We start from the raw sequence: 22,885 nt of genomic DNA, 5'->3' as shown, positions 1-22,885 counted from the left end.
AAACATGTAAATATTAAAAATGGATCTCCTGATTAAAAATTGGCATAGCACATTCTCAATACATCCAATATAAAACATGCTCTACATTTTATTTTAAAAATTACTGGTATCATCAATACTGGTTTTTTGAAAAAGTCCCAGGACTGATATTTTTTAATTGTTGAACTCAGATATCCTTTTACTCAGTGGCTTTACTTCCATAATGAAAAAGTACATTTTGTTGGTGACATCTCGAATTCTGGAATAGATGGAATTATTAGTTAAATTATGGTTTTTCTTTTAAGATGATTTGTTTCATCAGTGAAGGTAATAATCTCAGAATGCTGAACTGCACATGGAATAAGCAAACTATTTTGCTTCTTTCATAAAGATTTCAGTGTGTGCAACTTTGAGTTCAGAGAAGATCATACTTGCATGTTCTGAGTGATAGAGAAGTGAAAGAGTATTTTTTAAAACGTAACTGCTTAATTTCATGTTTGTTTAGTGATGTTTCCAAAGTAACTGGTCTTTTTCACTGCCACCTCCATAAGTATGCACATAAAATTGTCAGTGGATTCTTTGAAATATAATCTTAAAGCTGAATTCCTTGCTTAATTAATAAGATATACTGGATTAGTCCTGGCTTATTATATGATTTTTGACATTTGTCACCTATAAAGAGAAGTTAACCTCTCAGTACAGCTTATCTTCACCTTTGTTTCTCTTCCTTACTGACAGAATCCCAAGGACTGCAGCAAAGCCAAGAAGCTAGTGTGTAATATCAACAAAGGCTGTGGCTATGGCTGTCAGCTCCATCATGTGGTCTACTGCTTCATGATTGCATATGGCACCCAGCGAACACTCATCTTGGAATCTCACAATTGGCGCTATGCTACTGGAGGATGGGAAACTGTGTTTAGACCTGTAAGTGAGACCTGCACAGACAGATCTGGCATCTCCACTGGACACTGGTCAGGTAAGAAGCCTGTGTAGTTTGTCATCTCTCTGTGTGGAACCGCTGCATAACCAAGTTATCAGATTTCTACGTACAACCTTATGGCTCATAGTCGTCTTTTTCTCTGCATCCGTGAATGCTATACATTATCCAGATAAAGTCTGGAATAATAATATTTTATTCACAACATGTTTCATGATCAATTTCTTCCTTTTTTTTTTTTTCTTTTTTTGCTGTGCCACGCAGCATGCGGGGATTTTAATTCCCCGACCAGGGATCAAACCCGTGCCCCCTGCAGTGAAAGTGCAGAGTCCTAACCACTGGACCACCAGGGAATTCCCTCATGATAATTCCATTACTGATGTTCATTTTTATCCGGATCTAGCAAAATCACTAAGTTTTTTCAAGGAACATAATTTACTCTTTTAATGATTATGATGATGATATACTTCACTTTTTTGGGTGCTTTCACATTATTGTACTCATTTGATCCTCCAAATTATCCTTTAAGGTAGACTGGTGGTTCTCAAACTTCAGCATGTGTGAGAATCACCTTGAATCAGAAAATACTATTTTCTGATTCAGTAGGCCTGGGGTAGGGCCTGATACTTGCATTTCTGACGAAGTTTCCAGGTGCAGGGACCACACTATGAGAACGACTTAGGCAGACAGTGCAGGTACCTTTATCTCCATTTTACAGTTGAGGACAATGAAGCCTAATTTGTTTATGTGATTTTAATTTTATTCAGGAAACATTTAATGAGGAATAATGTGATTAAGGTACCATGCTAAGCCTGAGAAGAGATACAAAGATCAGCAAGAAATTTCTCTTCTCTCCAAGGACTTGGTGATAGAGGGAATAGAGTATAGATAGAGTTTCTTACTGCTAGTCTCTTATTCTTTCTACAACGACGATCTTTAAACAAGGTCCCAAGTTGGGCTACCTTTGTAAAATCTTTGCTGTATCATTTTGTAATCTTGGGCAAGTTACTTAACCTAGGCCTTCATTTCCTCATCAGTAAAATGAAAAGTAATAATTCACTTACCTCTTTGAGTTGTTGGTGGGATTAAATGAACTAATATGTATAGTGCACTTAGCACAGTACCTGATATATGAGCTCTAGTAATTGTTAGCTATCTTTAATAGCCCTTATTCATTGAGTACCGACAGTGTGGCAGATATTGAACTAAGTGACCAGGTGAAATGCGAAGTAAGTCAGTACATTATCTCTGCACTCACATCTTGTGAGAACTCCAGTATTTTTCAAAATGCTGAGGCATTTCAGTTAATGTAATTTCTTATGGAGCTGAGCACCTTTTTTCACAAGTTAAAACCCTAGATGTGCAATAGAGAGCTATGTCATTGGCAAAGTAAATAACTTTAGTTCCTTTGTTTCTTTTTGCCTTCTTTGGAAAATACAGGTAATACTTGACTTCACAGAAGTGTCAAGAAAGTCAATTGGGTAATTTCTATAAAATGCTTTAAGTTGCTCTGTAAAATGAGCTATATGGATTTAAAGTATTATCTTGTGATGTGAGTTTTGTTTTCCGTAGGATTCTTTAGGAACCTTATTTGGTATATCAGCATATTTTTTTCTTTGTAACTCACTTCAAATTTTAAAGTGAACCTCTTCATCTAGAACCTACCTGAGTTTTAGTTTTGAGGTTACCTCTTCCATTGACTGGTCTGTAGTTTATAGCTGGTACAGATTAGATGTCAAGGTTAGGAAGATACAGGAAAAGCAACTCTGTCAGTCTCACTGTGGCTAACTTTTTCATTTTGGGAACTTAGTTCAGTTTCAGGTTTCTTTGATTGTGGAAGCATATAGCTGGCGTAGGACAAAGTTCTTATGCTTCACTGTTTCTAGGGAGAGGCAGCTTTCTGAGTAGCAGTCAGTTAATAAAAAAGTAAAAGGTTAGCCTCACTAGACTCGTCAAATTCAGTGTGTAGGTTGGCCATGCCTATATGTTACAACTAGTTACTTGGTTTGTTTGATTGTAAGCCTTCCTCATACATCTTGTAGTCTGTAGTGGCAACTACAGAACATGAAGATTAACAATGGCTTGAATTTGAAACATTCAGAATTTCTTGACATTACAATTAAACAGGTTCTAGAAATTATCCTTCCTTTATTTATGTGGAATCTGAGGCCTGGTAGATACTAAGTGGCTTTTCCAGGATCACACAGCTTACAAATGACAGAATTCTGGTTAGTACATTCACTCTACCTACATCCAGTTTAAGTCCTTCCTAGTAAGCTCATGTCAAACACCTTACTTAGCAGAATAATGATTAGAAACTGTCCTGAATGTTTGGGAACTAAATAAGATGACGAATTTAATATCTCTGTCCTCTTTCCTCCCCCTATTCTGTAACTTTTTCCAAATCTTTCATATAATTTTAGGCACTGAAGAGTTACCAATGGTATTTTCTCCTTAGTCATTTGCCATCCCTGATCAAAGAAATCATTTTATCATGGTAGCATAGAATTATAATTTTAATTAAATAGATACTTCCTTTATAACTGCAGGTATTATATAAAATCATATATTTTTCTCCATGCTAATGAATTAAACTGTGCCTATTGGACACCTTTAATTAATTAAACTAGCAGTTATTTTCAATATTCTTGCAGAACTCATTATAACTAAAATAATTTAGATGCTAATCTTATATCTAAAAGAAGGAAGAAGTTTATGTTTGAACTTAGAATACTTTCATTTTTATGAGAAGTATGGTTGACATCCACTTCTGTATCTGTTTATATATATTATCTATATATGTACCTTTTGGAGAAACTAACCTATTTCTAGAATCAGAGGAATCAGAATGAAATTTAATAACATTAATCCTCCAGTTAGCCATAAATCAACTAAATCTGTTATTGTTCTGACTTGTACAAAGAGCCTTGGGATATTTCCCTTGGCACCACTGCCATGAGATTATTATTGTTCATACACACTTGACGTGATGTGCTTGCAGGTGGAATTTAGTGATTTCTGTTCAGATCTGTCACCAGTACAGGAATTAGTATGCACATTTGATCATTTGAATAGCCAAATCATGCCTTGGTGTAAGTTGAGTGCTTTTTTTCTCCTTCATTTTTTTTATATTTGTGTATGAAACCGTATCCTTTGTAGTATAATTTGGTTTAGTGAAGCAAAATATTAAAAATTATGCTTCCAGTTAATAATAACGTTTCCCTGTCACCTATAGATGTCCTGTCTCTTCTAAAGTTGTTGATAAAATGGTCAGTTATTCTTCTGTATCGCAAAATGTTTCCTAAACCTGAACTAACTACATGTTCATAGACCTGATTCTTCCAACTACATTCCTTATGATAATTCAGAATGGGAATCTTGGTATTTAATAGTTTGAAGAATCTTTCAACAAAAATTCATTTGTTTTTAAAAGTATTTTGACTGTTTTAGGCTATATATGGCGACCAGCTTCCAAGATGCTTTTCTAGTTGCTAGAAATACTCTTGAATAAATGATTTAGCAATAGGGAACCTCAGCTATTTAAACTCATTTCTCCACAATTTTTTCCATTCTAAAAATTGCACATTTACTCAGATTAGCAGTTAAACCATTTGGGTGTTTTACATTTCCTCCTCTTGTATTTGATTGTCATAAATTGAACTGAATTACTTAATTTGATAAATCTAATTGAAAAGCTTTCTTTTAAATGAAAATGACGACTAGTAAGAAACTGTTCGTAAATATGATAAAATTTAATGCCCTAGAGGTGTCTGATTTAAGTGCATGTTTAAGTAGATTGCCACTTGCTGTATTTAATTACCTAAATTGGATGGTTACCTTCTCTCCATACCTCATTTGAAAAAAAGGTTTTGGTCAAAGAGTTTTAGTTGGCATCCTTACATGGAGGCAACCTTAAACTAGAAGTAATTTAATAAAAGCACTTGCTATGTGCTAGGCACCATGCTGGACTACGTGCTGTCAGGGGCAGCCTAGGGGGAAAGGCAGACAACTTGAATGAACAATTAAAATTTATCGTGATATGGGTAAGTCCATAGTACTCTAAAGCACATATCTAACATGTATTTGGGATTCTTCTGGAGGAAGTGATTTTTAAGCTGAGACCCAAAATAAGAGTGGGAGTCAGCCAGGTAGAGATATGGTAGAAGAATTTTCTGTCATTGGGCACAACATGTGAAAAGAGGCAAGAGAACATCAAGTCATTGGGGAAACTAGAAATAGTTCATTGCAAAGTTTGAATACTGAGAGACTTATGTTTCATTTTGAAAACACGTGTTACTTATAGGGTTTACGTTTAGATGGTTGTATGATTGTGTTCCTCCCTAAAACCCAGGTTTTAATTCAAGTGTCAGAGCTCTTTGTTTTGTTTTTGCTTCGGAGATTGGGCAAAGTTAGAAGCCAGATTGCTTTCAGCTGGCTCTTGGTGTCATCTAGGAGCCATTAAACTCCTTAATTAAAAATTTCATTTTTAATATTTTTTAGCGTTCACTCAGTAAAGTTTTGAAAGCTGACAAATACCACAAACTCATATACTCCAGAAAAAAACATTATATTTTTATTAACTGCCTAAAGCACTTCTGTAATGCTGTTTTTCCTGCATTTTATTTAAAATTTGGATAATCTCCGTATGATAACAATTTTGCATTACCATTTTTTATAGAGAGAATAGGAAGGTAATTTAGTCTTCTACCTTGGTTGAGCAATTTTTTTCCAATTTTATTGAGATATAATTGACATATAAACATTGTATTAGTTTAAGGTATACAGCATAATGATTTGGTATGTATATGCTGCAAAAAGATTACTGTCATAAGTTTAGTTAACATCCATCACCTCACATGCTTACAAACTTTTTTCTTGTAATGAGAACTTTTAAGATTTACTCTCTTAGTCACCTTCAAATATACAATACAGTATCATTAACTATAGTCACCATGCTGTATGTTACATCCTCAGGGCTTATATGTCCTTTTATTGGAAGCCTGTACCTTTTGACCACCGTCACCCTTTTCCCCCCAACCTTCCCCACCCCCACCCCCACCCCACCTCTTTTCACCTTTGGCAACCACCAGTCTGTTCTCTGTTCCTATGAGTTTGTTTTTTTAGATTCCACATACAAGGGAGATCATACAGTGCATGTGTTTCTCTGACTGACTTACTTCACTTTGTGTAATATCCTCAAGACCTAGCCATGTGGTCGCAAATGGCAGGATTTCTTTCTTTCTCATGGCTGAATAATATTGCATTATGTGTGTATATATACATATATGTATATATATAATATTTTCTTTATCCTTTCATCCATCAGTGGATGCTTGAGTTGTTTCCATGTCTGGGTTATTGTAAATATGCTGCAGTGAACATGGGGGTGCAGATATCTCTTCAAGATAGTGATTTCATTTCCTTTGGATATATTACTCAGAGATGGGATTGCTGGATCATATGTTAGTTCTATCGTTTAAGCAAATATCTCACTAAGGTCAAAAGGAAAATCTTCAGCAAGCTGAACACAAATTAAATTATACTTTAACTTTTTCCTGTGAAACTAGTATTTGTAACATTTACAAAACTACTCAGATGTCTATTGGAGTCATCTAAATAATCTAACAAGCTTGTATCCTTAATAATGGCTGATCTCAGATGGACTGATTGATAAACTAATAATATGGTTGATAATCTATAGACATACCTATTAGGATAGGCTATGGACACACTTCTATGTAGTATTTTTTACAGTAATAATATTTTCAGCCTTTGGTGATTGATTAATAGAAACATGAAATAAGTGCATATAATATTTTAGATTTCTTGTGCTGCAAAAATATCTTTATTTCTCTGTTTCGGTAATATGAGGAAGAGGAAGGGATACTGGTCTCTGAGTTTAGCCATGTCTGACCTTAGTTCTGTTGTTTTTAGCTTTCTGAACTTCAGCAGTTAAATATAGCTTCTGAACCTCAGTTTCATTCTAAGAAAGCTCATGATACTCAGTACCTATCTCCCTATCCACTTTTATAGGGCTATAATCACAAGGGAAAATGATTAAGAGCTATAAAAGGTATTAAGATGATTTTCACATACAGTTTATTTTCACTGGCTATGTTTGGTCCCCAAATTTTAAAACAAAAACATAATAATAGAATACATTATTAGATTATAATCTGCAACAATAGAAAAGTTATCCTTTTTCTCTAAGATGAAAACTAGGCCTTTATAAGAGCGTCATAGATAGTTTTCCCTTTTAAAATTATAAAGTTACATGGAAAAATTGAAAGAGATCCAGAGAGGAGAAATAACTTCTGAGAATAACCTCTAAGCGCTAAAATATCTCTGTGCTTAATAAACCTACCATTTAATCATAGTAAAATTAAATAACTTCTGAGAATAACCTCTAAGTGCTAAAATATCTCTGTGCTTAATAAACCCACCGTTTAATCATAGTAAAATTCTGCACCAGTCAGAGTCTCTCTGCAGCTACCTTAATTTTTTTTTCTATACCAACACACCTGAGATAGAAGGTATACTCCCACCTGTAACAGTAGCTCACTATAGTTAGTGCTTTTAAAACCGGCTGTGTTTGCGGGGAAGGGGTGGTGGTTCATGGAGAAGATTTGAAGACTGCATTGGTACCATGCGTAGATGAAAAGCTCGCTATCCCTGCTTCAAGATTCTAATAGGTCTCTCTGCCCTACACCCTACTCTTTTGAGAATTACTGACCTAAACACGTATCATTGCAGGTACGTAAAGACTTTTATTTCAGCCTATATAAGACTGGTTTTGCTGTTCATGGTCCATAAAAGAAAGGAAGATTTTTGTTTCAGGAATGTAAAATACCAGTTAGAATATATGTGTATCTCAGAAGAACTCAAACTACCTTTCACTATGATATCTCCTTTATCTTCAGCTTCCCACTTCAGGAGAGAGAAAGATATCTATGGTATCTCAGTTATAGTTACACAGTATGGGAATAGGGAGCTGAAGCTTCATCCACACAACAGTTTTGCCCGGAGTACCCACACATCTTAAACACAACCATAGATGTTTACTTCCGTATTTATCCTACAGATGCTTTTCCTATCGAGTTATGAGTAAACCTGGGGAAAGTGAGTCAGAGGTTTGCAAACTGCCAGGATAAACATGGTACATTCTTCTGGACTATCAGTTTTATTTGCTGATATGTAAGCTAAATCATTTTCAGATAATAAAACAAACAGGATATATAATGGTGTAAAATGAAAATTTTGATGAAACATCAGACTTCAACCCATAGGTTTAGTCCAGCCTTCATATCCTCAGGAGTCTAAGTTTACCCTCCTCTGCTGTTGGGAGCATTTTGGAGGAAAACTTTAAGAAGTACTATTCTATGTTCGAATTTTTAGCTATTTATTTTATCTTGAAGGAGACTCCAGATGGTAGCAGGACCTAGGTCTTCTGGGTTATTTACACAATGTCAAACACTTGACCAGAGCACAATAAATGTAATAAAAGAAAGAAAGAAAACCCACCTCTCCTGCATCCTGGTCCAAATCTGAAATTATTACCCTGCAATCTGTGTGAGGCACTTTTACTAAATTGTAGATTTTGTTTTTTTAAGAAAATAGTCTATCAATAAGAATGAATTTTTTTTAGCAATATATCTTGCTCTTTTTAGACAAAGATCTGGCAGAATGAGTTCAGAGATTAAAAAGAGATACGATTTAGGAAGTAGCAATACATAATTAGCATCAAAGTCATTGTGGAGTGAAAATAGTTTCACTGGAAAAGTTTTTGAAAAATCCTCTTAAGTCTATTTAGAACCTATCCAAGGTTGCTAGAAATAGAATCCAGGTGCTCTGGATTTCCTGTGGGAATGTCTGGGCCACATGACCTTGATACCTGTCTCAGAAATTATCAGTGTTTTTGCAAGTACTGATACACCTTTTATGTTATAAATGTGTTCTTAAAGATTTGCTGTAAATTGAATTATTATAAATTAAGTCATGTTTTAAACATTCTAGTGGAACTCTGTAAAGCAGTGGTCCCCAGCCTGTTTGGCACCAGGGACCAGTTTCGTGGAAGACAGTTTTTCCACGGACTGGGTGGTGAGGGGGATGGTTTCAGGATGATTCAAGCGCATTACATTTATTGTGCACTTTATTTCTATTATTGTTACATTGTAATATATAATGAAATAATTATACAACTCACCGTAATGCAGAATCAGTGGGAGCCCTGAACGTCTTTTCACTTGCCACTCACTGATAGGGTTTTGAGACGAGTCTGCAAGCAGTTGATTTATTATGGTCTCTGTGCAGTCAAACCTCTCTGCTAATGATAATCTGTATTTGCAGCCACTCCCCAGGACTAGCATCACCGCCTCAGCTCCACCTCGGATCATCAGGCGTTAGGTTCTCATAAGGAGCGCACAACCTAGATCCCTTGCATGCGCAGTTCACAGTAGGCTTCGTGCTCCTATGAGAATCTAGTGCTGCCACTGATCTGACAGGAGGCAGAGCTCAGGTGGTAATGCGAGTGATGGGGAGCGGCTGTAAATACAGATGAAGCTTCACTCGCTCATCCACTGCTCACCTCCTGCTGTGCAGCCCAGTTCCCAACACGTCCCGGACTGGTATCGGTCTGGGGACCCCTGATGTAAAGAATTCAAAAAAAAAGAGTACAAATGAACTTATTTACAAAACAGAAATAGAGTCACGGATGTAGAAAACAAACTTATAGTTACCAAGGGATGGCGGTGGGGGAGGGATAAACTGGGAGATTGGGACTGACATATACACACTACTATATATGAAATAGATAACTAATAAGAACCTGCTGTATAGCACAGGGAACTCTACTCAATACTCTGTAATGGCCTATATGGGAAAAGAATCTAAAAAAAAAGAGTGGATATATGTATATGTATAACTGATTCACTTTGCTGTACACCTGAAACTAACACAACATTGTAAATCAACTATACTCCAATAAAAAATTTTTCTTAAAAAAGTAAAATGGGAATAATAATAGTACTTCCTTCATAGACTTACTGGGAGTATTAAATGAGATAAATGCATGTCAGACACATAGAAGAGTACCTGACATAAATTGAGTACTCAATAAATGTCGGATAATATTATTGACATTATTAATAGTTGTGCATAGATTGTCATTATGCAAACTGTATAACATTTGACAGTATTTTATAATGTGCAAATCCCTCTTACCTATGATCTCAATTTCACTGCATCTATTTAATAAAAATAGAGATAAGAATAAAAAAAGAATTCCAAAGGAAATCCTTTCATAAAGTAAAGAATCTTTTATTCTAATATGAGCTAGTAGTCTCCTGGTTCATTGATCTCTCCCCCCCCCCCCCGCCCCCTCTCTCTCTCTCTCTCTCATGTTCTCTTCAAAATGCAGTCATTTGGTTGCATTTTGTTAAGAGTCTTACTTGTTTATAATCTGTAGATCACATTCAAATTTAGGATGATTCTATAATTAAGATAATTGTTGAAATGCTAAAGAAAGTTAAGAATGCCTCCTAGCCCTTTTGGTTGGTTTTATATGCCAGAGCTCTGGGTATGATATAAATCTAGAATTTCCTTATCTCTCTTCCTCAGGTTTATATAAATTATAGGCTAATTCTATGGAATAGGAAGTAATAATAGGCCATGGTCTTTGGTGGAATTATACATGTGTGGATCACCCACATAAGCAGGGAAGTGCACTAGTCATCATGTAAAAATTTGAGTGTTTCTAGATGCTGTGGGGGATAGAAAGATAAATAAGACCCAGTCCCTGCCCTTCAGGAACTTACACTGAGTGTATTAAGACACACAGATCTGTAATTGTAACAAAGATAGGATATGTTAAGTGTCATAACGGGGGTATAGAATTTTGTGGGTCATCAGAAGATAGAGAAACTGTTTCTGGCTGAAGGTATTAAAGGCATCATTGGGAGCATAAGCTGGGCCTTTAAAGAATGAGGAAAGGCATAGTCTACAAGGACAGATCAATGTCATTGACATGAAATCAGAAGGTATTAGTTGTGTGACTTTAACTAGTATCCCACAACCTTTCATAATACCTGTTCTATGTACCTTACAGGGTTGTTATGAGGATTCAAAGTGATACTGTATTTGACAGTGCTTTATATGTTCTAAATCACCCTATATGTTGTTATTACCACTTTAATTTTATGGGAACAAAGCGAAATAACAAAAATAGCATAATTGGGTCATGGGATTTCAGCAGGGCTTCTTTTAAGAAACTTTAACAACCAACATTAATGAAACTTAGAAGTACTTGATGGCTTTTTATGAAACTCATTCAGAAATATAAATGAAAAGAGAAGAGGGAAATTATGATGGAGGAGCAAGGTGAAGATATTTTTACTGCCCCTTTAGTTAAGCTCATCCTTTCACTGAGAGCCAGCGTTAGCTCCCCAGCAATCCCAGTCCAACTGAAGATCATCCCCTTCTTCTCTTGGGTTTTATTTAGTTTGTCCAGTAAAATCACAGCATCTAGGCTAATTGGAGACTAGACTATGCTCCTGTCAAGGAAACTTGGCCTATTTCCCTTTATTTGGGGGGACTGGGTTGCCTTCTTAGCTAAAGCCATCACTGACCCCAATCAGGGAACCTTCCTTACAAAACGTCAGTCTTCGGGTAGTTCTTTAGCTCTCCAAGCTGATAAATGATGATTTGGGGAGGGAGAAGTGGGATTTGGAATAAAACATGGTGTCTTGGAGCTCTAATATGTAGGTGATACTAAAAGAATCAAGAATTAATTCCTGTGAAGGTTCTGCTCCATTTGAGCTGTGTCAAAATTAATGCTTAGGAATCTGAACATACCCAAGGTGCGATTTCCAAGTAACTTGCCTAAAAGTGGAGATAGGCTTCATTGAAGTTTTTTCCAAACACTAACAATGGAAGATTTCAATGTTAGAAATACATAAAAGTGAGGGCCTTTGACTGACCATCCGTCTGGTACCTGTCTGTTGACTAGATGGAACTACGTTTTTCAGACCAGCAGAGATTATGTTTAGTTAAGCAACCCAAAACATAGTACTGAAGCACTGAAGCATGCGCCTCTCCTCTCTAGTTTTTGGGTATTAAATATTATATTTGAAGCTATTTGTGTAGTATGTCTAGGTTGTGGCCAAGAATAAACTAGCCTGGAACACTCCAATGGGATTTTAAGGCATAATGGAAAAAGCGGTTGAAAAAAGGGTAAATCACCAGTATTTTCTTTTCTCTGCTGTCACTGCCCATCTTGCTGTGTCCACTGAAATTGGACAGTAGGAATTGGGGAGTAGGCTGGTTTATTAGCTGCTTCTGCTGCCATCTCTAGCCAGTCTTGATCCATGCAGTTGAGAATACCCAATAATAGGATTGGCAAAAGTAGACATTACACTCTGTGTCCCTTTTTTTCTAGATTATATTCAGTACCAACCATAGGGTCACCCAAATTGAGATTTTAGAATATATAGAGCATCCATATGCATCCTTTGGAAATGTCTAGCCATTAGTATCTGGAATGACTTCAGAAGGTTAGATAGTCTTTTAAGAATATGATATCTACATTTTAAAAGTGAGGCGATATCTCTGTTTCAGAGGAAAGATTATTATCTTATGGCTTGTCATGAATGACCATCTTAGAGGCACCCATTTGTATTATATATGTGTTAATAAGTGGACATTTAGTTCATTCACCTGTTGTATTTTATTATACATTTGTATCATGATTCCCTCATTGATGGACGTTTAAATTATTTCACGTTTTTGCCATTATAAACAAAGATATATCTTTGAGTATCTTTATGTGTGTCTCCTTGTTCATATGTATTAGTTTCTCTAGGGCAGTGCTTATCAAACTTTTCCACATCATACCATATGTAAAAGATATTTTTACTGCCCATATTATCACCTGGGAGGTGATGGTATATGACAAAGCTACAGAGATCTCTATGGCGGTGTGTTACAAATAAAATCTTATGCTCTAAAAAGGGAGCTGGCAAACAGTGGTCCTCAGCCAAACTCAGCCCTCCACCTGTTTTTGTAAATAAAGTTTTACTAGAACACAGCCACATCCAGTTGTTAATATATTATGACCACTTTCATACTACAGTGGCAGAGTTGAATAGTTGCAGTAGAGACCATCTGGCCTGCAAAGCCTAAAATATTTACTATCTAGCTTTTTACAAAAAAAGTTTGCTGACTCCTACTCTAAAATAATAATTAACAAACTAATATAGTTTCAACCATTGTAACTTTGTGAATAGTTTTTTAAAATTTGTTTGGTCTTTTTCATGAACTTATTAATTTGAGATAAAATTAATTTATGGTGAAATAAACAGATCTTAAATGTATAATTCAATGAGTTTTGATAATGTAACCAATACCCTTGTCTGTTCAAGTCTTTTCTAATTTTTAAAATTGGGTTATTTGTCTTTTTATTTTTAATTTATAGGAGGGGTGTATGTGTGTATTCTAGATACAGATTCTTTATCAGAAACATGATTTACAAATATTTTCTCTCAGTCTGTGGCTTGCCTTTTCATTTTCTTAACAGTATCTTTTGAAGATCAAAAATTTTAACTTTATTAAAGTCCAGTTAATTGATTTTTTCTGTAACTATAAAAGTTAGTGCTTTTTGTGTCCTAAGAAATCTTTGCCTATCCTAAGGTTGCAAAGATACTGTTTTATGTTTTCTTCCAGAAGCCTTATACTTTTAGCTTTTATATTTATGTCTATGATCCCTCTCGTATTAATTTTTGTGTGTAGTGTGAGGTAAGGGTTGAGGTTTATTGTTTTCTATATGTTTATCCAGTTGTTCCAGACTTACATGTTGAAAAACTGGCCTTTCACTATCAAATTGTCTTGGTGCCTTTGTCAAAAATTGATTGACAATGTATGGATCTATTTCTGTTCTCTCCTGTTCTACTGCTCTTTTTATGTCTATCCTTACACCTCAAGTTTTTATCTTCCATGAAATAATTTTTTTTAATAGGAAATTTGCATGGGGCAGCTTAATTATTTTTTTTTTTAATTAATTAATTTATTTATTTTATTTATGGCTGTGTTGGGTCTTCGTTTCTGTGTGAGGGCTTTCTCTAGTTGTGGCAAGTGGGGGCCACTCTTCATCGCGGTGCGCGGGCCTCTCACTATCGTGGCCTCTCTTGCTGCGGAGCACAGGCTCCAGACGCGCAGGCTCAGTAGTTGTGGCTCACGGGCCCAGTCGCTCCGCGGCATGTGGGATCTTCCCAGACCAGAGCTCGAACCCGTGTGCCCTGCATTGGCAGGCAGATTCTCAACCACTGCGCCACCAGGGAAGCCCCTCCATCAAATATTTTGTCATGTTAATTAGAAAGCTGGACCTGTGCTTAGAAGTGGTGTTGCTAGGTCATAGTGAAGTATATTTATCTTTAAGTTGTCTTCATATGCTTAATCCCTCTATGGGAAAATTAGTTTAATAGTCTCCTAACTATCCCCTCTGCTTTCAGAATTTATCCCCTTTTAATCCATTCTCCACACTGCCAGAAGAATGATATCTCCAAAATCAAATATGACTTTGTTTCTCAAAAACTTCCATGGCTGCTCAGTGTCTAGAGAGACACATATTAACTCCTTACTTAGAATACAATAAATAAGCCCCTTCTGCTACTGCCCACGTCTCAAAATGTGCCCTGGATTCCTGATCTCACCAGTTCAACTACAGATTTATTCCTTGAAAATTCTGTGCACTTTTATTTATATACTGGGAACATATTTCTTCTTTCTAGAATGTCTTTCCTCCATTTCACCCCATGAATTCCTGTTTATCTTTTAGTATCTCTTCCTTTGTGATATTTCTCTCCAGTTGACCTCATGTTCTCACTTATGAATATACTGTATTTAAATAGTTTGTTTACATGTCTCTTTAACTATATTTATAGTGACTTTTTTGAGATTCTTGTCTGATTTATTTTGTCTCCTTTTTGCCTAATAGTACAGGCCAATAACTGTCACTCAGTTAGTGTGAAATCTTGGTTTTTTTGTTTTGTTTTTAATTAAATTGCCTCTAAGCAAAATGATCCTTGAAAAATTTTACTCTCTGTTTCCAAATCTATCAACTAAAGGAAATATAGCCTAATCTATGTGATTCACAGATTTCTGATGCAGTGCACATAAGATCGTAGGCATGGAAATGTTTGCAAAATGTTTTAAAAATATGATGGCCTTATTGTTATACTGAAAAATACTATGTTGAAAAATAGCTAAGTTTAAAAGTACTTTATGGACTAAAGCATTTTCCTATACAAAATCTCAGCTATACGTGTGTATGTCTGTGTCTTTGGATATCTTTGATTTAGTAAACATTTATTGAATACTTTCCCAGCTCAGGTATTATGAAAGTAATATTATGTACAGCAATAGCTAACATTTAGTGAACCTTACCAGGTAACAGTGCTTAAGCACTTTGCATATGTTATCTTATTTAATATTCACAATAAACCTATATTGTAGGTGCTATCATTATTCACATTTTATATAGGTCAATAATTTGCCAAAGGTAATAAATCCCCAGTCTGACTTCAGAAACTGATCTTTAAACATTAATGCTCAGAATCAGCAAGCCATAGCCCCCAAAGCCTGGTTTTATAAGGCCGGCTACATTTTTAAAGGGTTGTTTTTAGAAAAAGGAGAATATGTGACAGAGATGTATGTGGACTACAAAGCGTAAAATATTTACTATCTGGCCCTTTACAGGACAAGTTTGCCAGTCTCAGTGTAGATGGTTAAGACAGAGTTCCTGTTCTCAAGAAGCTCCCAGTCTAAATAGCAGATTAACACAAACATTTAAAAATATCTGTTTCATGAGGCAACACGTGGTTAGTGATGTTATAAAGATATAAACAAGAGACCAAAGATATAAACCCTCCCAAGGTTGGGAGGTACAGTCATTCCAGCCAAAAGAATGAAAAGAAATGGCATTTGAACTGGTCTTGGAGAAGTTGTAAAATGACCAGAAATCTTAGATATAGAATTCTGCACACTTGGAGTGCTTGATGAATGGTGATAAAAAATGCTTATGTGCCTGTTACATCTTACTTAGAGTAGTGCCAAAGTATCAGAACTCCTGGGCATTGTTTTTCCTTCTGCCCCTGATTTGCTGAGTTATGTGGAAAAGAGCATTAAACCATCTGCTTCTCAGTCATCCTTTAGTAGAATGTGACTGAAAAATCAGTCTGATAGCTAATTATGTTACATTTCTCAAGGGACTCCAAAACAAATCTGATAGAAGGTGCAGGTATTTTTTCAGCTGTAAAAGTATGAAAATATTAGTGCTTTAGTTAAATAAACCTTGCATTTTGCATTCATTCTTAACTGTCATAGAATAGGTAAAACTGAAAATCAATGTTTACATTCAGAGTAATTGCAATTTTTGTGATAGGTTTTGTAGTTATAGGAATTCAACACATAATTTTATAACACATTAGCAATGATTTGTGAAAAACAATTAATAAATGTAACCATGCTTTTGAAGAACATCGGCAAAAGTAGTCAAGTTAATGTAGAATTGCTTGTTAAGAATGTTTTAATTAAATTGAGGATATGACATAGGATTGGCATTGTTATTATTACTCAGCCCTTTGTTGTAAATAGTGGCAAGGATGTAAACAATGAATGTCACCCTGAAAGATTCGTACTTTCTAAGTTAAGCACGCAGGAAAGTATTAAACTACATCAGGAGATGCATTTTCTGCTAACATAATTTAGAATATGACGGTTAAATTATTAATCAAATGGTTGGATATGGAGGGATTTCTCTCAAAGAGAGAAAAGGATAAATTACTCCATGTCAGTTGAACAATATTCCAAACACCAAAAATAAAGGCAGGGGAGGCATAAAGATTCCCTAATTTTGTAGTTTGTGCAGACTGGCATCCATTGTATGAATAATAAATGTTATGACTATATTTGTGACATTAAAAAAATCTGATAATAGCTTTAAGCTACTTCTTTTTCTGAATCATTAATATTAATATGTTAGTATTGAAGTAATTAATGTATATATGGACAAATCACTGTTCCCTGGTCTGCTGTGGATCATTTAAATTAAATGTTTCTCATTTGATTAAATGAAATTTCTTCTTTGAACATTTTTCTTAGCCTGAAAAGACATATACATTAGTGATAAATAGCAATTGTGGTTTCTATCTTTTATGTTGATATAGATATTTTGTTTGGAATTGATTTTATGTAAAAAATGTGTGTTCAGTGGCATTTTCAGTTTAACAAAAAGACTAATGCATATTTTACTATAACAAATGTAATATGCCCTTAACTATTTATTTAAACATATTTCTCTCTATTTTAGTAGTGGAATTACCTATGTAATTGAGTAAAATCAGGAGTGGCCACAGATGCATAAGAAAACACTTCTGTAAATTTGTGCATTTGCCATACCATTTCTTATAGACTGCCTTGCAGTTCTCTCTCATTGAAATGAATTACCTGTGTCTTTAGTGTGCTGAGCAGATTAAAGGAAAAGGGGAAAAAAGAATCATTTGGAGAAAGTTTGAATGAAGTGTTTGCATTGTGGCTAAAAAATAGTCTGAACCCTCTATCTAGCCATGCCATTCTTTAAAATAACAGGGAAATAAATGGTTCTGCAAGCTATATTTTGACAAAATTATCTCTTGTCAAGGGCAAACTAGCATTTTAAAACTATCGCTTTTTTAGTGTCAAACATAATATGCTGTTATTCAGCTCCATGTTTAATTAGTTTAATTAATCAAATGCTATTTTGTAACAGGGACCACAGGTAAGAGATACAGAAAAAGACTTCAGTTTGTGGATTTTTTTAAAAAGTCCATTGCTCTCTCCTGTCTTTCCTCCTTTCTATGTTTAGGTTAGTGACTACCAGAAATAAGGAGAAGGTTAAAGCTCAGGCTCTTTTTTTTCTCCCTAACTTGTCATTTTACAGTCCCTTTTGTCATTGGAATGAGAGACAACACATATTTGCAATCCGATACCCAATTTCCTAATTCAAAACAGAGATTTGAACACATTTTTCCCTCTTGGCACGAAATGGAAGAATTGACATTCTCTCAGAGGCCATTAAATAGAACAGTAAGAATCATGCAGTCAACTCTCTCCTAAATTAATTAGAAGAGATGTAATTGTAGGTAATATTAAATGGTAGATATGCAAAAAGTAACTTTTCCTTCACTTTGGTACCTTAACCCCAGGGTATAGAAAAATGATGTGCAGAGGCCATAGTCCACCAAGTGGATAAGACATACCTCAAGAAATAGAGAACTTTCGTGTTATTGTTGCATCATGGTGAACAGCTGTAACCACCAGTGAGCTTGTCCTTTTTGGCAGCTGGCTTTATTTAGCATTTTTTTAGAATTGCATGCTTTTTGCTTCTGGTGCCTGGCATTCTTCAATTAAAATTTTAAATGTATTCTTATCATCCCCTAACACAAAGCTTACTTATGCAGTCCCGAATCTAGCCTGAGACACCTGTTCTTGAATCCATTTTTTCAAAAAGTTCAATATGAAATAAATCTTTAGCTATGGCATGCTGGAATGAAAGAAACCGTACATTATCTTAATGGAACCTGATCAAGCTACTTAGATGGGCTTAAGTGAATGGTTGAGGTCTGTTAATGGATATGACATATTATTACATGAAAGGCATTTCAGTAAAGTATTAATGTTGTTAATTTTAAGAGTTGTTTTGTTAACAACAGTCTGGAGATAATAAATAGAGAAAGGGGCTTGATTATCTCTTTGATTTCTTTTAAGCCTTAAAATTCTATCAATTAGCAAAGAGTAAGAAACTGTTATATATAAGGGCAAATTTTATGTCTCTGTTTGCCATAGAAGAAAGAGGACTTTGAGAAAGCTGTTATTTCCACTTATATCAAATTATAGCCTTCGTATCAATATTGACCAGAAAATCCTTAAGGTTGTGAACTTGAAAGCATCTGCCCTGAAGTGGAAATTAAATACTTCGAGATAGAACAAGTTTCTTTCCAGGGGAGAGGTTTCAGGTAACTTATGACTCATACTTTATTGAATTTAAGCTGTTTCTCCACGTAGGCTTCCGGTTCAACTGAAAAAGCCTTTGATTTAATAGAACACTCTCTTTGTGCTTGTAATTTGTGATAAGTTTAGCCTTTATTAGTTGGCTAGAGGTTTCATTGAAACCTTCCCAGACCTAGCTCCCTCTTCAGTCAAAGGAAACACTTTATTTTTTTCTCAACATTAATAATTTTTAACAGTTTCTGTGGTATCTTTGTTTTTAATTTTTAAAGCACTTTCCTCATTTGTTCTCTCCAGAAAACAATCCCAAGGGAAGGTAGCATGATTTTTAATTAATATAAAACAAGAAAAAGAAGGATTAGAGATTGTGTTAATTGGATAAAGTGTCAGAGATCAGAATTTTCTGGATTTAGTTTCATCTGGATCATATTGTTGTTCGCTTAATGCTAAATATATTCCTTCTATTTGGCATAATTATTTTAAAGTAATTTTTTTAAATATAAAGCAATGAATACCTATTGTTGAAAAACCCATAAAGTTTAGAAAATATAAAAAGAAAATAAAAATACGACTTAAATATATGTGTGTGTATGTGTATTCTTTTAGTCTTTTTTGAATGCTTGTATTTTTTAATTAATAGACTTTATTTCTTAGAGCAGTTTTAGGTTTACAAAAATATTTGTTAGAAAGTACAGAGTTCCCTCTTTTTTCCTTCCCTGTTCTCCTTCCGTGGTCCAGTTCCCCTATTGTTAACATTTGCATTGATGTGGTACATTTGTTACAATTGATGAACCAATGTTGATTCATTATTATTAACTAAGGTCTGTAGTTTACATTGGGGTTCAGTTTTTGTGTAGTATAGTTCTGTGGGTTTTGCTAAATGCATCATGTCGTGCATCTACCATTACATAATCATACAGAATAGTTTCATTGCCCTCAAAATCCCGTGTTCCACCTATTCACTCCTCTCTCTACTCACCATCTCTGTCAATCACTGATTTTTGTCTTTATAATTTTGCTTTTTCTAGAATGTCATATAGTTGGAATCATATGTTATGAAGTCTTTTCTGACTGCTTTTTTTAAAAACGGTTCCTCTATGTCTTTTTGTGGCTTGACAGCGCATTTGTTTTTATTGCTAATATTATTGAATTGTATGGATAAACATTATCCATTCACCTATTGTGAGGGACATCTTTGTTGCTTTCAATTTTTGGCAGTAATGAATAAAGCAAGTATAAACATTCACGTGCAGGTTTTTGTGTGGGCATAAGTTTTCAACTAATTTGGGTAAAGACCTAAGAGAGGGATTGCTGAGTTGTATGGTAAGACTATGTTTAGCTTTGTAAGAAACTGCCAAATTGTCTTCCAAAGTGGCTGTCTTAGTCTGCTTGGGCTGCTATAACAAAATACCACAGACTGAGTGGCTTAAACAGGACACTATTTTTCACAGTTCTGGAGGCTGGGAAGTCCAAAATGAGAGTGCCAGCAAATTTGGTTCTTCTTAAGGGGACCTCTTCCTGGCTTGTAGGCAGCTGCCTTCTTGCTGTATCCTCACATGATAGAGCGAGGAAACTCTGGTGTCTCTTCCTCTTCTTCGTAAGGGCAATAATCCCAACATTGGGGCCCTCTCTCATTACCTCATTTAAACATAATTACCTCCCAAAGGCCCTACTCCCTAATACCATCACATCAGAAGTTAGAGGAGCTTCAGTGTATCAGCTTCGGGAGGACACAAACATTGAGTCCGTAACAGTAGCGCTACCGTTTTGTATTCCCACCAGGAATGAATGAGAGTTCCTGTTGCTTCACATCCTCCCCAGCGTTAGTGGTGTCACTGTTTCATATTTTAACCATTCGAATAGGCATGTACTGGTATCCTGTTTCGATTTGCAATGTACTAATGACCTGTAATGTTGAACATCATTTCATATGCTAATTCACCATCTATATATCTTCTTTGGTGAGGTCTCTGTTCAGCTCTTTCACCCATTTTATAATAGGGTTGTTTTCTTATTGTTGAGTTTTAAGAGCTCTTTTAAATTTTTGGATGTAAGTCCTTTATCAGATATTTTCTCCCATTTGTGGCTTTTCATTTTATTCTTTTAACAATGTCTTTCACAGAGTCGAAGTTTTTAATTTTAATGAAGTCCAGCTTTTCAGTTTTTTCGTTTATGGATGGTACTTTTGGTGTTGTATCTGAAAACTCATTGCCAAACCAAAGGCCACCTAGATTTTTTCCCATGTTTATCTTCTGAAAGTGTTATTGTTTTGCATTTTACATTTAGGTCTATGATCTTTGTTGAGTTAATTTTTGTGAAAGGTATAAGGTTAGTGTCTAGATTTTTTTTTTTTTTTTTTGCCTGTGGATATCCATTTGTTCCAGCACCATTTGTTGAAAAGACTGTCCTTTCTCTATTGGATTGCCTCTGCTCCTTTGTCAAAGATCAGTTGACTTTATTTGTGTGGGTCTGTTTATGGGCTCTTTGTTGTGTTCCATTGATCTATTTGTCTATTCTTTCACTGTCTTGATTACTGTCACTTTTTAGTTAGTCTAGAAGTCAGGTAATATCAGTCCTCTTTGGCCTTTTTCTTCAGTAGTGATGGATATTCTGAGTCTTTTGTCTTTCCATATAAACTATAGAATCACTGTTGATATCCAGAAAGTAATTTGCTGGGATTTTTATTAGGATTGTGCTAAATCTAAAGATTGAGTTGGATCATGAATCATGAATGGATATTGGATTTTGTGGAATACTTTTTCTGCATCTATTGATATTATATGATTTTTCTTTTTTAGTATGTTGATGTGATGGATTACATTAATTGATTTTCAGATGTTGAACCTTGAATAACCTGGAGTATATCCCACTTAGTCATGGTGTATAATTCTTTTTATACATTGTTAGATTTAATTTGCTAATGTTTTCTTGAGAATTTTACATCTATGTTAATGAGAAATATTGGCCTGTTTCTTTTCTTATAATGTCTTCGTGCGGTTTTGGTGTTAGTATAATGATATCCTCATAAAATGAGTTGGGAAGTGCTCACTCTGCTTCTATTTTCTGGAACAGATTGTAAAGAATTGGTATCATTTGTTCCTTAAATATTTGGTATTATTCACCAGTGAAACTATCTGTGTTTGGTGCTTTCTGTTTTAGAAAGTTACTGTTTATTCAATTTCTTTGGTCAATATAGGCCTTTTTTTTTTTTTAATTTATTTATTATTTATTTTTGGCTGCATTGGGTCTCCGTTGCTGCGCACGGGCTTTCTCTAGTTGTGGCGAGCAGGGGCTGCTCTTTGTTGCGGTGAGCAGGCTTCTCATTGTGGTGGCTTCTCTTGTTGCGGAGCACGGGCTCTAGGTGCGTGGGCTTCAGTAGTTGTGGCTCGTGGGCTCTAGAGCACAGGCTCAGTAGTTGTGGCACACGGGCCTAGTTGCTCCGCGGCACGTGGGATCTTCCGAGACCAGGGCTCGAACCCGTGTCCCCTGTATTGGCAGGCAGATTCTTAACCACTGCGCCACCAGGGAAGCCCCAATATAGGCCTATTTAAATGACTTATTTCTCCTTGTATGAATTTTGGTAGACTGCGTCTTTCAAGGAATTGCTCCATTTTATCTAAGTCATTGAATTTGTGGACATAGAGTTGCCCACAATATTCCTTTATTATCCTTTGAATGTCCACAGGTTCAGTAGCCATGGTCCCTCTTTCGTTACTGATCTTAGTAATTTGTGTCTTCTCTCCTTTTTTCTTGGTTACCCTGACTAGAGGTTCATCCATTTCATTGATCTTTTCAAAGAATAAGCTTTTATTTTAGTTTTGTTAATTTTTCTCTATTTTTTCCTACTTTCAATTTTATTGATATTTTTTCTTCTTACTTTGGACTTAATTTACTCTTCTTTTTCCAGTTTCCTAAGTTGGATAATGGATTTTGGCT

At 35.2% G+C, this 22,885-nt stretch overlaps 1 protein-coding gene across 9 annotated transcripts in view; it reads left to right on the top strand.

Moving 5' to 3' along the window:
• FUT8 (fucosyltransferase 8) overlaps positions 1–22,885 on the top strand; it is a 318,121-nt gene that overhangs the window by 256,196 nt on the left and 39,040 nt on the right. For all 9 annotated transcript variants that reach the window (XM_068543987.1, XM_068544009.1, XM_068543973.1 and 6 more), the window contains one exon: positions 718–955. In XM_068543987.1, the coding sequence (XP_068400088.1) occupies positions 718–955 (238 nt within the window). The remainder of the gene's footprint in view (positions 1–717; positions 956–22,885) is intronic.

This window comes from Eschrichtius robustus, chromosome 1 (genome assembly GCF_028021215.1).
Source record: "Eschrichtius robustus isolate mEscRob2 chromosome 1, mEscRob2.pri, whole genome shotgun sequence".
Lineage (NCBI taxonomy): Eukaryota > Metazoa > Chordata > Mammalia > Artiodactyla > Eschrichtiidae > Eschrichtius > Eschrichtius robustus.
Note: the sequence above shows the minus strand (reverse complement) of the source record. Positions and strands in the feature narration are given on the sequence as shown.